The 13828-nt window shown below is 40.6% G+C and overlaps 1 protein-coding gene across 4 annotated transcripts in view; it reads left to right on the top strand.

Moving 5' to 3' along the window:
- ACSS3 (acyl-CoA synthetase short chain family member 3) overlaps positions 1–13828 on the top strand; it is a 183876-nt gene that overhangs the window by 25667 nt on the left and 144381 nt on the right. For all 4 annotated transcript variants that reach the window (XM_027543267.1, XM_027543266.1, XM_027543268.1 and 1 more), the window contains exon 2: positions 5056–5200. In XM_027543267.1, coding sequence (XP_027399068.1) covers positions 5056–5200 — 145 coding nt within the window. The remainder of the gene's footprint in view (positions 1–5055; positions 5201–13828) is intronic.

Genomic DNA, 13828 nt, shown 5'->3' with positions numbered 1-13828 from the left:
TCATTCCTTCCAAAGAAATCCCAGGGCTGATCTCCTTCAGAATGGACTGGTTGGATCTCCTTGCAGTCCAAGGGACTCTCAAGAGTCTTCTCCAACACCACAGTTCAAAAGCATCAATTCTTCGGCACTCAGCTTTCTTCACAGTCCAACTCTCACATCCATACATGACCACAGGAAAAACCATAGCCTTGACTAGACGAACCTTTGTTGGCAAAGTAATGTCTCTGCTTTTGAATATGCTATCTAGGTTGGTCATAACTTTCCTTCCAAGGAGTAAGCGTCTTTAATTTCATGGCTGCAGTCACCATCTGCAGTGATTTTGGAGCCCAGAAAAATAAAGTCTGACCCTGTTTCCACTGTTTCCCCATCTATTTCCCATGAAGTGATGGGACTGGATGCCATGATCTTCGTTTTCTGAATCAACGTTGAGCTTTAAGCCAACTTTTTCACTCTCCTCTTTCACTTTCATCAAGAGGCTTTTTAGTTCCTCTTCATTTTCTGCCATAAGAGTGGTGTCATCTGCATATCTGAGGTTATTGATATTTCTCCCGGCAATCTTGATTCCAGCTTGTGTTTCTTCCAGTCCAGCATTTCTCATGATGTACTCTGCATATAAGTTAAATAAGCAGGGTGACAATATACAGCCTTGACGAACTCCTTTTCCTACTTGTAACCAGTCTGTTGTTCCATGTCCAGTTCTAACTGTTGCTTCCTGACCTGCATACAAATTTCTCAAGAGGCAGATCAGGTGGTCTGGTATTCCCATGTCTTTCAGAAGGAAATACCATAAATTAAAATTTGTGAATAAATTAAAATAATTTATAAATGTTAGACTTAAATTCAATATCCTATATAAAGAGCATTTAAAAATTGGCAAGGCATTGTGTTTAATACTAGTAGTCACATGAAGCAAAACTAAAACAGTTTTTTACTTCTAAAATTGAAGAAAATTGAGAACAATCTGTGTTTAGAGTAGTGTGATAAAATGAACTTCCAGGTAATGCTGATGGTAATATAAATTGATTCAACATGTCCAGAAAGCAATTGGTCATTTGGTGTGTGAAAGTGTGTGTGTGTGTGTGATTGTAGGAATCTTGTTGGCATACATAATAAAAAGCAATGTGACCAATGTTTCTGTAAAAGAAACATCATCCTGGGATCATTTAAAATAATGACAGCATTGTGAAAAGCAATTTGCCACAATGCAAGGGAACTTTGTGCTTAAATAGTGCTGCAGAAGCTATTTTTGAACAGCAATTGAATGGAATATAATGCCTTGATTAAGCATGTTTTGAGAATTTTTCAGGTCATTGGAAAAAACTTATAATGTGTTCTTAAACAGAGGCAAAGTATTTACATGTAAAAAAAATAAAAGAAAATACTCCATAGTAGATTTTCTGGAATTTCTACAGTGAGCATTAGTGATTTTAATAATCTGGGCTGACAAACCATTTAAAATCTCATAAATTTTTAGAAGGGGTAGTGAAGAGACAGCACATAGAAGGCATCCAGTTGATCTTTACTGAAATGATTTGATTTGAAATGAAATAAAATCTTGTAATAGTAGAGTAATCAGATCTTTGAGCTGTGAGGCCTTTTGCAGGTCACTTGGTCCCGTTATCCGCAGTAATCCAGCCCTTAAGTTTAGCCAGTTTATAGCAGTATATTCATTACCTGTAACCACCTCTGGAGCCACGCCAACATGTCACTCCATTCAACAGTTCTTGCTTATTATTGCTTGCAGGCCTTTCCTTCTGTTTGAATTTCTTTCCTGTCTGTCCCAAAGGGTGCCTTAAAATTCTTTAAATTTCTCTAAGGGCATACTTAAAAAAGAAAATGCTAGTGTGCAAATAATTTACATTTTAAGCCACCCAAAATTTGAAAATAATTGGAGGAAAAAAAAAAAAACAAAGTTCTTTGAGTATAGGTGAATTTTGGGTGCCTTCTATATCTTGGCTATTGTAAATAATGATGAAGTGAACATAAGGGTGTATATATCTTTTTGAATTAATGCTTTTATTTTCTTCTGGTAAATACCCAGAAATGGAATTGCTAGATTTTATGGTAGTTGTGTTTTTAATTTTTTGAGGTGCCTCCATACTGTTTTTCATAGTGGCAGAACAAATTTACATTCTGAGTAACAGTGCACAAGGGTCCCTAGGGTTGTTTTTTGATTAGATGACTTAATACACATGAAATATTGGTCTAGAGTAAGCTATTAATAAATATTACTTAGAGACTTTCATGACAAGGTGGACAAAATGTACTTTTTCCTATTCATTCCGTTAAATATAGCTAAAAACATAGGACATTATGTATAAAACACACATAAGAAGACTCTGAAAGGAAAAGAGAAGAAACCAGATCAGCTCAGATTTGGGACCGGAGAAATGACATGACACTTGAATTCCCCAAGTTTTCTTTTTTGCTTATATTATCCTAGACTGAGCACTGGAGAAGGTGGCAATTCAGAAATGCCAATGGATGTAGAAAAAAAGTACCAGCAAATTTTCTCTTTGGATCCCTCCCCCCTACACCCAAAATAAAAAAGGGTAGGGAAGGGCAGCCTGCCAAGGTGGGACATCTTTGGACAGTCACCACCCTAATCCAGTCAAACAGTACAGCAAACTGGGATCCCCATCCCATCCTCACCAGTGAAAAGATGGTGAGGAATCTAGGCTTCTACTTTGCCAGGGTGTGTCAAGGGTACCCTAAACATTGCCAGCTCCCCTAGCGGTATCAGAAAAGGTTTTATCAGGAATCGGAACTTTCATTACAGCTGAGATAAAGAGGTAAGGAGGCTGTTGGCCCTGGCAGTGTCAGTGGAGTCCATGTGGGGAGTCTTAGTGAGGTACCATTCCCCCTGGATGGCAGGATGATGTAATGGAAGCCTAGTGGGAGCCTGGATGCCATTCCCCCTGGGAGCCAGGATGATGTAATGGAAGCCTAGTGGGAGCCTGGATGCCATTCCCCCTGGGAGCCAGAATGATGTACTGGAAGCCTAGTGGGAGCCTGAACTTTGACCCTAGCTCAGTGGTAAGGAGGTCCTTCTTTGAGGCCTAATGAGGAGCTGGAACTTAAGCCTGAGTAAACGTTTTTTACTTTTCTCTTGATGTGTTAGTTAATTATGGCCATAATTATGCTTCATATCTCCACAAAAATCTGAGTCAGAAGATGCTTGCAAAGTCGCTTCAGTCGTGTCCGACTCTGCACAACCCCAGAGACGGCAGCCCACCAGACTCTGCCATCCCTGGGATTCTCCAGGCAAGAACACTGGAGTGGGTTGCCATTTCCTTCTCCAATGCATGAAAGTGAAAAGTGAAAGGGAAGTCGCTCATTCATCAGTTAATCTGTAGGTTGTCATGGGATCGGTATGACTGGAAATGTTGCTTTCAGATATCTATCTATCTGGCTGAGTTGGGCTCCTTGCTTCTTTCTGGGCTCTGCTTCCACCTGCAAATATTCATTCCGGGCTCCAGGCTGAAGAGGAGGCAGCAGGAATGCCTGGAGGCTCTCCTCCAGGAGAGGGTAGAGGTGCTGGAAAGCGAGCCTAATTATATCTGCTGTGTCAAGTGCTTTCAAGTAAGTGCATGCCTCTTGTCTGCTGATAGCCAAAGCTAGTCACATGGATGGCCCCAAAGTCAGGGGAAGTATTCTCCACTGATGAAAACGGAGGCAAGAGGAAGAAACAAAGTATTTTTAATAGAAGAGGCGAGGAGAAGAGACCGTGTTTTTGAACAAACGTGGAATCTGTTGCACTTGGCAATTCAGAATCATTGTGTTAATTACTCATTGTGCTGTACTGTAAGGTCATCATTTTCACCATCACTGATGCGTGCAGCCTCATTTGATGCTGATTAAATGATCCCTCCTCCTACTGCCTTCTGTATCTGTTATTTCTTATTGCTGCCACTGTATCTATAGGTGTATTACCTGCTTCCTTTCACACAGGGCTATTTGAATGAGTACCTGATGGTGACACTCAGTTTTATAAGGGGACTTTTTCTTGTTGCTTCAATATTTTCCTATTATTTTGCATTTTTATAATATTTGCTAGTCTGATGTTGGAACAAATGAACCATTACTATACTTGTATTTTTTATCTAACATTCTCTTCCTAAAAAAGTAGAAAATTCAATTCTCAGGGAAATGAGTTATATTTTCTTAAAAATTATCTCCATCTATCTACATTATATCTGTGTTTTCCAAGGGATGCACTCAGCAATTAAGAGATAAGGTAGTGAATTGAGAAGTTTAAAAAATTTATTAACCATATGTACATGTTGATTGCTTATTCAAATTATGAAGCGTCTCAAAATTCTGAAAAGAACTTACCTATACTTTGTGAAATTGGGGGTATTACATTTAATTGAAACAGATATATATCTTTCAAGGAATATAAATATTTCCAAGAAGAATTGATTTCTTTCCAGTAAGTCTGTCTTTTTATAGCAGAGACCCAGACTTCAGTCATGCGTCTACTATTTGCCCTCTCAACTGTGCATCTGTGCTGCCGTTGGTTACAATTCATTTCATGTAAAGTAGATTATTTTGGTGCTGTATACTCTGGTTTCATCCTAAGCAATAATATCCACAAAATTGTCACCTTGAAGTGAAGTGAGTGAAGTGAAAGTCACTCAGTCGTGTCCGACTCTTTGTGACCCCATGGACTGTATAGTACATGGGATTCTCCAGGCCAGGATACGGGGTTGGGTAGCCATTCCTTCTCCAGGGGATCTTCCCAACCCAGGGACTGAACCCAGGTCTCCCACCTTGCAGGCGGATTCTTAACCGTCTGAGCCACAAGGGAAGCCCCCCTTGAAGTGCGAGGTATGTTTTCTTCTAGTGCACATGAAAATAAGCACATATTTATTAAAATCAAAATGTCACTTCTGTACCATCTTAAATAGTTTACAATCATCATTACTTGGTATAACATGCCTGGGAAAACACTGTTTTAAGGGCAGCTCGCCAAACTAGAACTACAGAAACCTAGTTAAGCAACGTTAATGTTTTGAAAAGAGTCATTCACTTTACTTTCCAATTATTTTTCAGGTTTGTGGAAGGGATGCTTAACATTTGTTACAATGCCATCGATCGTCATATTGAAAATGGTAAAGGAGATAAGATTGCTATCATTTATGACAGTCCTGTTACAAACACTAAAGCCACTATTACCTATAAAGAAGTCCTGGAACAGGTAATATTATTAACTTTCTATACATGTTCTTTGGAAATCATACAGAAATTAATTTAAATAGCATACATTCTCATTGCATAGCCTTAATTCTCTTAATTCATTGACATGTTATTGTACTTTTAGTGCACACTGTAAATAGATGTGTGTTTACTCACTTAAATTGTTTTTATTCTTTATATTTTACAGTACTAAAAGATACTCATTTTATTATTTTTAAACATTTTTATTGCATTATAGTTGCTTTACAATGTTGTGTTAGCTTCTACTGCATACAAAATGAATCAGCCATATATATAGAAATATCCCCTCCCTTTTGGATTTCCCTCCCATTTAGCTCACCAGGCTACACTGTATGTTCCCATCAGTTGTTTATTTTATGTATAGTATCAATCATGTAGCATTTCCCAGGTCGCTCAGTGGTAAATGCCTTAGACATGGGTTCGATCCCTAGGTGAGGAGAAGGAAATGGCAACCCACTCCAGTATTCTTGCCTGGGAAATCCCATGGACAGAGGAGCCTGGCTGGCTGTAGTCCATGGAGTTGCAAAAGAGTTGGTTGGACATGACTTAGCAACTCAATGACAGCAAACATCAAAAGGCTGTATGTATCAGTTCCAAACTCCCTGTTCTTCTCACCCCACCCCTTTCCCTCTTGATATCCATATGTTTGTTCTCTACGTGTATGTCTCTGTTTCTGCTTTGCAAATGAGATTATCTATACCATTTTTCTAGATTCTACATATATGCATTAACATATGATATTTTTTTCTCTTTCTGACTTCCCTCACTGTGTATGACACTGTCTAGATCCATGGAATTGGACAGAAATCCCAGAGATAAACCCACGCACATGTGGTCACTTAATCTGTGACAAAGAGGGCAAGAATATACAATGGAAAAAAGACAGCCTCTTCAATAAAAGGCTGGGAAAACTGGAAAACCATATGTAAAAGAATGAAAATAGAACACTCCCTAACATCATACACAGAAATAAACTGGAAATGGGACCTTATTTTAAAGGAAGAGGTCAACGAATCTCTGATAGTGTGCTTTTACTGTCTCTGGCCTTCATTTTCCGTCCATGCTGGCATCACCTGGCCACTCTCTCCAACTCTTGTGCTGTTGCAGCGGTCCCCTCGCCTTCTGACTCACACATTGCCACCAAGATGACACTAAGATTTTCTTCCTAAGAAACCCCCACGTACAAACCTCTTCTTTAAAAACTACTGTTATTTAGAGAGCAGAATCTGGATTCCTGTGATGTATAAGACACTTCGGAATCTGATCACAGCCTCCCTCCAAGCTTCATTCCCCAATGCTCTTGGCCATGAATACAACTCTTTTTTACCCTAGATATCCTTACACTCCCTCAGGCACTCCTGGCTCTTTAAAGGTCTTTGTAGATTCTCATTCATTTCCCTTATTTGCTCTTTTTTAGTCCCCCCCCCCCCCATCTGGGTAGTTCTCAGGTGAATCATGATATTGGCAGATAAGTTATGAGATTCTTTTCTTCCAAGAAAAAAAATTTTTTTTCTACCCTTTCTATTATTAGGGTAGAAATGAGATGTCCTAAGTAATTATAAAAGTATTTGGGTTGCTTCCATGTCCTGGCTATTATAAACGGTGCTGCGATGAACATTGGGGTACACGTGTCTCTTTCAGTTCTGGTTTCCTCAGTGTGTATGCCCAGCAGTGGGATTGCTGGATCATAAGGCAGTTCTATTTCCAGTTTTTTAAGGAATCTCCACACTGTTCTCCATAGTGGCTGTACTAGTTTGCATTCCCACGGGAGAGGGAGAGGGTGGGAAGATTTGGGAGAATGGTATTGAAACATGTATAATATCATGTATGAAACGAGTCGCCAGTCCAGGTTCGATGCATGATACTGGATGCTTGGGGCTGGTGCACTGGGATGACTCAGAAGGATGGTATGGGGAGGGAGGAGGGAGGAGGGTTCAGGATGGGGAACACATGAATACCTGTGGCAGATTCATTTTGATATATGGCAAAACCAATACAATATTGTAAAGTTAAAAAATAAAATAAAAAAAAAAGTATTTGGATATTGTGGACTGAAGGAGACTTATTCTTGTTCTGGGGGAGGGCTTTTATTTGTTAGTGATTTGAAGGGAGGTAGACTAGAGGGCAAGGTTTCCCGGCCTTGACACTGTTGACGTTTTAGGTCAGGTAGTTCTGTTGTGGGGAGCTGTCATGGACACTGTAGGGTTCTTAGCGGCATTTCTGCTCTCATTCATTACTTGCACCCCTTTCCCAGTTGTGATGACCAAAAATGTCTGCAGGTATTGCTGAAATCTCCCATGTAAATGCCTTTACTTTTATATGGAGGGTTTTTGAATCACATTCTTTTATTTTGCTTTTTTTTTTTAAACTCATGTAGAATTTCCATGCAAGTTTTAGAGTATTTGGTCAACTCCCCCTGGTTCTCTGAAATAATATCCTTTGGCACCATCATTGTTTCTGTTTAGCCTTCTAAGGGATTTCAAACAAAGCAACTGAGAGAAAACTATTACTGCCCCAGTCCCGAGTTGCTGCATGCAATAAAGGGAGGAAACAAGGAGGCTTTGCAGCCTGGCTACAGCAACAAATTCTACATTCAGCTCACTGGAACATAAGAGGAATTTATGAAAAGTGAAGATCCCAAGGGAGAAGGGGTAGCAGTGAAGAGTTAAGGAGAAGCCACAAATTGCCTAAGAAGTAGAGCTGCTGACTTGACTTCTAGACTGCCAGAGAAAGCGCACTGGTTGGCTAACTAGGTTACACGCCTCCAGTCCCGGGCAGCTGGGAGGAACTGTCTTGTCTTTTCATTTCATAGCAGGAATAGGGCCTTGCCTCTTTCTGGGACTCATACTAGGGAAATTCCAGTCTAACAAGAGAGTTCAAATACTGGGCAGCTGACTACAGGAAAAAAGAAAATAATGCTGCAAATACAGTGTTGGATACTGTTCGTGAGTCTGTAACGTGGGAACTGTGTATTTTCAGAATGAAGTATCTAGAGACAGAGTTTACAGTGGTATGAGGAGGAAAGGCAGTCTGTTATCAAACAATTTTGGTTTTCATCTGAGGCTGTGTTTTATTTTAAAAGATAACATAAATCTGATAACCTGTTATATTCTGTGTTTTATTTTATGTTTGTGTTTTCAGCTTTTAGATAAGGTTTATAGCCTGTGTTCAAAACCTTAATCCTGTGATTTGGGTATATGGTCATAGTCTCATTCATAATTAAGACAGGTTGATATTAAGATGGGCTTCTTAGGTGGCTCAGTGGTAAAGAATCCACCTATAATGCATGAGACATGGGTTCAATCCCTGGGTCAGGAAGATCCCCTGGGGAAGGTAGTGTCAACCCACTCCAGTCTTCTTGCCTGGAGAATCCCATGTACAGAGGAGCCTGGTGGGCTCCGAAAAGAGTCAGACACGACTTAGTGACTAAACAGTAACAACAACAATATTAAGATCCTGGTTAATCTTAATTGCTAACCTGATGAGGAAACTTACTTATGTATTTAACATATATGATCTATATCAGTATGTTGAATTTGATACATGACCAAACATCAGAGTCAGAGAACACACTTTGGAAACATACACTAGGAAGTGTTAAATACATTGTTCTTACTCTCATTTTCTGCTGTTTTGTTTTTAATTAGTAAGTGTATCTGATAAGTACACACACACAGTTTGCTTAGAGGCCATTCTGTTAACTCCTCTTGGTTTTCTCATATGGAGTCTGGACTCTTAGACCCTTTTGAGGTTTGTACTGGTTCATTGGTTTCAGATTGGCCTGACATCAAAGTACTTAAAAGGCCTGTTTCTCTCATCTGCTGACAGCTTCTGATTCCCCAGCGTTTTCTTCTCTAAAGTACTAAAGGAAGGACTGTTAGGAAAGAGGGGGGCATTGTGCTGTATTTTGATTACCTGCTCCTGGTTCCCTGTGGCTTTTACTTTATTAAGTAGAGAAGACAGACAAAGAAAGGTTTAATGGGTAAGGCCATTGAGAACAAACAAAAAGAAGAGCCTTTGTACTTTACTTGTTTTTATCTCTGCTGCTTCATTTCTTGGGAGTTTCTGTCTAGGTAAAACTAAAGTCCATACTTGTTAATTAGTGAACCAGAACATTTTAGGGTAAAGTGTTTCAGTGACATGAAGGATCTGAAGATTTTACAGAATGATTCAGAAGTAGAGCTTTTCTCAAACTGTCATCTCTTGGGGGGAGCTGATAATGAAAATGCTTGTTTAAGATATTTGTTAGAGATGGTTTGGTTCAAGATCCCTTGTTCATTCAACATATACTTAGTTTGCATGCCACACCTTCCTTGGAATAAGGAATAAAGGTAAATGAACTTATTCTCTATATTTAAAGAGCTAAAAAAAATCATGGAAACATAAGACTGGTTGTGTAGGGTAGTATAGTATTTTGTCAGAGAAGGCAATGGCACCCCACTCCAGTACTCTTGCCTGGAAAATCCCATGGACTGAAGAGCCTGGTGGGCTGCAGTCCATGGGGTCGCTAAGAGTCGGACACGACTGAGCGACTTCACTTTCACTTTTCACTTTCATGCATTGGAGAAGGAAATGGCAACCCACTCCAGTGTTCTTGCCTGGAGAATCCCAAGGATGGTGGAGCCTGGTGGGCTGCTGTCTATGGGGTCGCACAGAGTCGGACACGACTGAAGTGACTTAGCAGCATAGTATTTTGTGGTAAGGCACCCAACTCAGCCAGAGGCAAATAGGGTTTAGGAAAGCTTTTGCAAGAGTCAGTGTCTTATATGAGTCCTGGGACTTCCTCCCCAACACCCCCTTGCACTACACTACACACCCCAGCAAGCACCCACTGCCCCCCACCTACTGCAGTCAACTCCCCAGGCTTGCTGCACACCCACCTTTGAGCCTTTCTACTTGCCTGCCTTCTGCTTCAGATGGTGTTTCTTCCAGATATCTTATGATTCATGGTACCTGAATATTACTCTCTCAGTGAGACTTTCCTTGGCCATGTTAAATACAGAGGTTCCCATGCACCCCACTTCATGAGTCCTTTTACTGCTTTCCTTTTTTCCTTTTAAAATTTACCTATTTATTACTGAGTACCACTCTTGATATTTTATTTTATAAATAAAATAGGATGTCAGTTCCATGGAGGAAGGCATTTTTGTTTTGCTCACAGAATAGTGCCTGGCACATGGTAAACATTTTTTGACTGGTGAAGCAATGAAAGCTGAGCGCCAAAGAATTGATGGTTTTGAACTGTGGTGTTGGAGAAGACTCTTGAGAGTCCCTTGGACTGCAAGGAGATCCATCCAGTCCATTCTAAAGGAGATAAGTCCTGGGTGTTCTTTGGAAGGACTGATGCTAAAGCTGAAACTCCAATACTTTGGCCACCTCATGCGAAGAGTTGACTCATTGGAAAAAACATTGGAGGGATTGGGGGCAGGAGGAGAAGGGGACGACAGAGGATGAGATGGCTGGATGGCATCACCAACTCGATGGACAAGAGTTTGGGTGAACTCCGGGTGTTGGTGATGAACAGGGAGGCCTGGCGTGCTGCAATTCATGGAGTCGCAAAGAGTCGGACATGACTGAGTGACTGAACTGAACTGAAGCAATGAATGAATGAATGAATGGGCTTCCCAGCTGGGCACTAGTGATTAAGAACCTTCCTGCAATGCAGCAGACATAAAAGATGCAGGTTCGATCCCGGAGTCAGGAAGACCTCCTGGAGGAGGGCATGGCAACCCACCCTAGTACTCTTACCTAGAGAATCCCAGGGACAGAGGAGCCTGGCAGGCTCCAGTCTATAGGATCGTCACTTCAGGACATGACTGAAGTGACTTAGCATGAACGTGCAAAAAAAATTAATGAATGAGCTACCATTTGGAATTTCTAAGTGACTGTAGCTTCCTTTATTGTGGGGATTTTTTATCTTTGAATTGTTCAGTTCAGTTCAGTCGCTCAGTCGTGTCCGACTCTTTGCAGCCCCATGAATTGCAGCACGCCAGGCCTCCCTGTCCATCACCAACTTCCGGAGTTCACCCAAACTCTTGTCCATCGAGTTGGTGATGCCATCCAGCCATCTCATCCTCTGTCGTCCCCTTTTCCTCCTGCCCCCAATCCCTCCCAGCATCAGAGTCTTTTCCAATGAGTCAACTCTTTGCATGAGGTGGCCAAAGTATTGGAGTTTCAGCTTTAGCATCAGTCCTTCCAAAGAACACCCAGGACTGATCTCCTTTAGAATGGACTGGTTTCCAGGTTCGATGCACGATACTGGATGCTTGGGGCTGGTGCACTGGGACGACCCAGAGGGATGGTATGGGGAGGGAGGAGGGAGGAGGGTTCAGGATGGGGAACACATGTATACCTGTGGCAGATTAATTTTGATATATGGCAAAACCAATACAATACTGTAAAGTTAAATAAAATAAAATTAAAAAAAAAAAGATAGAATGGACTGGTTGGATCTCCTTGCAGTCCAAGGGACTCTCAAGAGTCTTCTCCAACATCGCACTTCAAAAGCATCAATTCTTCGGCTCTCAGCTTTCTTCACAGTCCAACTCTCACATCCATACATGACCACTGGAAAAACCATAGCCTTGACTAGATGGACCTTTGTTGGCAAAGTAATGTCTCTGCTTTTGAATATGCTATCTAGGTTGGTCATAACGTTCCTTCCAAGGAGTAAGCATCTTTTAATTTCATGGCTGCAGTCACCATCTGCAGTGACTTTGGAGCCCCCAAAATAAAGTCAGCCACTGTTTCCCCATCTATTTGCCACGAAGTGATGGGACCAGATGCCATGATCTTAGTTTTCTGAATGTTGAGCTTTAAGCCAACTTTTTCACTCTCCTCTTTCACTTTCATCAAGTGGCTTTTTAGTTCCTCTTCACTTTCTGCCATAAGGGTGGTGTCATCTGCATATCTGAGGTGATTGGTATTTCTCCCGGCAATCTTGATTCCAGCTTGTGCTTCCTCTAGCCCAGCGTGTCTCCTTCTCTTTGTTTTTTTCAAATTACTAGTTATAGCAAAGCTCATTGAAATAAAAGTGTGTGTGAGTTTATGTTGCATGTGTATGTGTATATTATATGTAGTTATTCTTTTTAGAAATTCCTACTATGAGTTTATCTTCTCTGCATCTAATTACATTTTAAATTTACTTCTACATGTGTTAAGTTTGTGTTTTTTTGGTATTCATACAGTTGTAAATTTTTATGTGTGTATTCACTAAACAAAAATATGACCCCCTAAAGGGCATTTGAGAAATTTTCATAAATATATGTATGCAGGGAAAATGAAGCCCAGTGTGTACTACATTTTCCTGATTTAATTCAAACTGAAAGTGTCTATTATCTTTACTAAAGGTAGCTTTTGAAATATAATTACGGCAGGAGCTGTAGTTATAAAGGCTGAATAATTTAGAGGAGAAAATTACTCTGAAATCAAGGGCTATATCCCATGAGAAGGCCTCCTTCCAACCTCTGCCCCCTTTAGGAAGCTCTCTTCAAAATGTGAATTTTGTCTTCTCAGAAACATGTCAGGGTAAGATCATCTCATATTTCTTTGCTTGCCACATCATCAGTATTTCCAGAAGCAAACCCCTAAATCACCAAAACCAGAACACGCAGAAGTCCAGCCCTGCCAGAGGTTGCCTTATTGAGGAGAAGATATACAGCAGTGGGTATACTTAGTTTTCTTTTCTTAAACTTCCTAAATAAACAATAAATACTTCAGTTGTGTTACAGTCTGCACCACTAAAAATTATATCTCTGTAAGACAGCTTATGTTTTCCATGGTTGGTAAATTGTGAACGAGGCTATTATGAGATTGAATTTAAAGCAGTTCATGTATTTTTCTAGCATGCAGGTTTTTAAACTTCTATTGAAATGTGATATACATTTAGAATAGTGTACAGGTCATAAGTATAAACTTGTTAGATTTTTCACAAACAGAACACACTCATGTCACCAGATCAGAAAACAGAGTATTCCCAGCTCCCAGAAGCACTTATTATGCTTCCTTTTAGTCATTTCTCTCTCAACACGCATGTGATTGTTATCCAGACGTCTAAACACCATCTATGATGAGGTTGCCTTGCTTTCTCCAACTTTGTGGAAACGGAATAAATCAATATACTTTTTTTTTTTCCAACTTTTTGTTTATGAGACTCTTTCATTTAATTGTAAGAGGCTGTAGTTGGGTCACTTGATTAATGACTAGTTTGGGGCTGTTACAAATAATGCTGATATGAATATATTTGTGAGCAAAATTTGGTGACAATATGTGTGCATTAATTGGAGGGACAAGCTTAGGAGTAAGATGGCAGATTATGGAGCAGGCACATGCTTGGCTTGCATGCTGCTGCTGCTAAGTCGCTTCAGTTGTGTCCGACTCTGTGCGATCCCATAGACGGCAGCCCACCAGGCTTGCCCGTCCCTGGGATTCTCCAGGCAAGAACACTGGAGTGGGTTGCCATTTCCTTCTCCAATGCATGAAAGTGAAGAGTGAAAGTGAAGTCGCTCAGTCCTGTCTGACTCTTAGTGACCCCGTGGACTGCAGCCTACCAGGCTCCTCCGTCCATGGGATTTTCCAGGCAAGAGCACTGGAGTGGGGTGCCATTGCC

This window comes from Bos indicus x Bos taurus, chromosome 5 (assembly GCF_003369695.1).
Source record: "Bos indicus x Bos taurus breed Angus x Brahman F1 hybrid chromosome 5, Bos_hybrid_MaternalHap_v2.0, whole genome shotgun sequence".
NCBI classification, from domain to species: domain Eukaryota; kingdom Metazoa; phylum Chordata; class Mammalia; order Artiodactyla; family Bovidae; genus Bos; species Bos indicus x Bos taurus.
The sequence above is the reverse complement of the archived record's forward strand: the minus strand, read 5'-3'. Positions and strand labels throughout refer to the sequence as shown.